Below are 757 nucleotides of genomic sequence, written 5' to 3'. Positions count from 1 at the left end.
TAGAGGCCGAGGCAGAGTCTGCAGCCGTGATTGGTCGAGAGGACGTGACATCACATCGTTGCAACATGAAGGTAGAGCTGCAACCAACAGCTGATTAATCGATTAGTTGTCAAATATTAAATTAATCTCCAACTATCCTGATAATCAATTGATCGTTTTGAGTCATTTTTTCAGAATAAAAGTCTAAATTCTCTGATTCCAGTTTGTTAAATGTGAATATTTTCTTCTTTAGTCTCTGTGACAGTAAACTGAAGATCTTTGGAAACATTGATCCACATTTTTCACCATTTTATGGATCAAACAACTAATCGATTAATCAGTAATGAATATATTGATCAGCTGCAGCTCGACATGAATTCATCCAATAGTTGATGAGATATTTCAGTCTTTAGCATCACTGAAATAACACAGAGAACACCTGCAAGAGATCAGTTAATAGGAGACAAGCTTCAGGTCACCATGAGACCAGAACCTCAGCAGGGTCCAGAACCTCAGGAGGGTCCAGAGCCTCAGGAGGGTCCAGAACCTCAGGAGGGTCCAGAACCTCAGGAGGGTCCAGAACCTCAGGAGGGTCCAGGAAGCTGTTTGACTTCAGTGTCTCTTCAGGGACTCGATGTAATGGAAAGTTGCTCCCAGAGCCCAACTGGTTTCCACCTGGTTGATGGTCCTCGCCAACTGTAGTACAGCAAAGTACAAATACTGCAGTAAAAGTACATAAGTATTATGAGCTTGATGTAGTTAAAGTATTGCAGTAAAA

At 41.6% G+C, this 757-nt stretch overlaps 1 protein-coding gene across 6 annotated transcripts in view; it reads right to left on the bottom strand.

The window, feature by feature from the left end:
- Nucleotides 1-252: 252 nt before the first annotated feature.
- The window catches only part of entpd6 (ectonucleoside triphosphate diphosphohydrolase 6), an 18701-nt gene continuing 18196 nt past the window's right edge, over nucleotides 253-757 (bottom strand). For 2 of the 6 annotated variants that reach the window (XM_044372206.1, XM_044372211.1), the window contains exon 14: nucleotides 253-675. In XM_044372206.1, the coding sequence (XP_044228141.1) occupies nucleotides 592-675 (84 nt within the window). In that variant the 3' untranslated portion in view covers nucleotides 253-591. The remainder of the gene's footprint in view (nucleotides 676-757) is intronic. The other 4 variants (XR_006407040.1, XM_044372208.1, XM_044372210.1 and 1 more) reach the window with 4 other exon arrangements.

Source organism: Thunnus albacares, chromosome 14 (genome assembly GCF_914725855.1).
Source record: "Thunnus albacares chromosome 14, fThuAlb1.1, whole genome shotgun sequence".
Classification (NCBI taxonomy): Eukaryota; Metazoa; Chordata; class Actinopteri; order Scombriformes; family Scombridae; genus Thunnus; species Thunnus albacares.
Note: the sequence above shows the minus strand (reverse complement) of the source record. Positions and strands in the feature narration are given on the sequence as shown.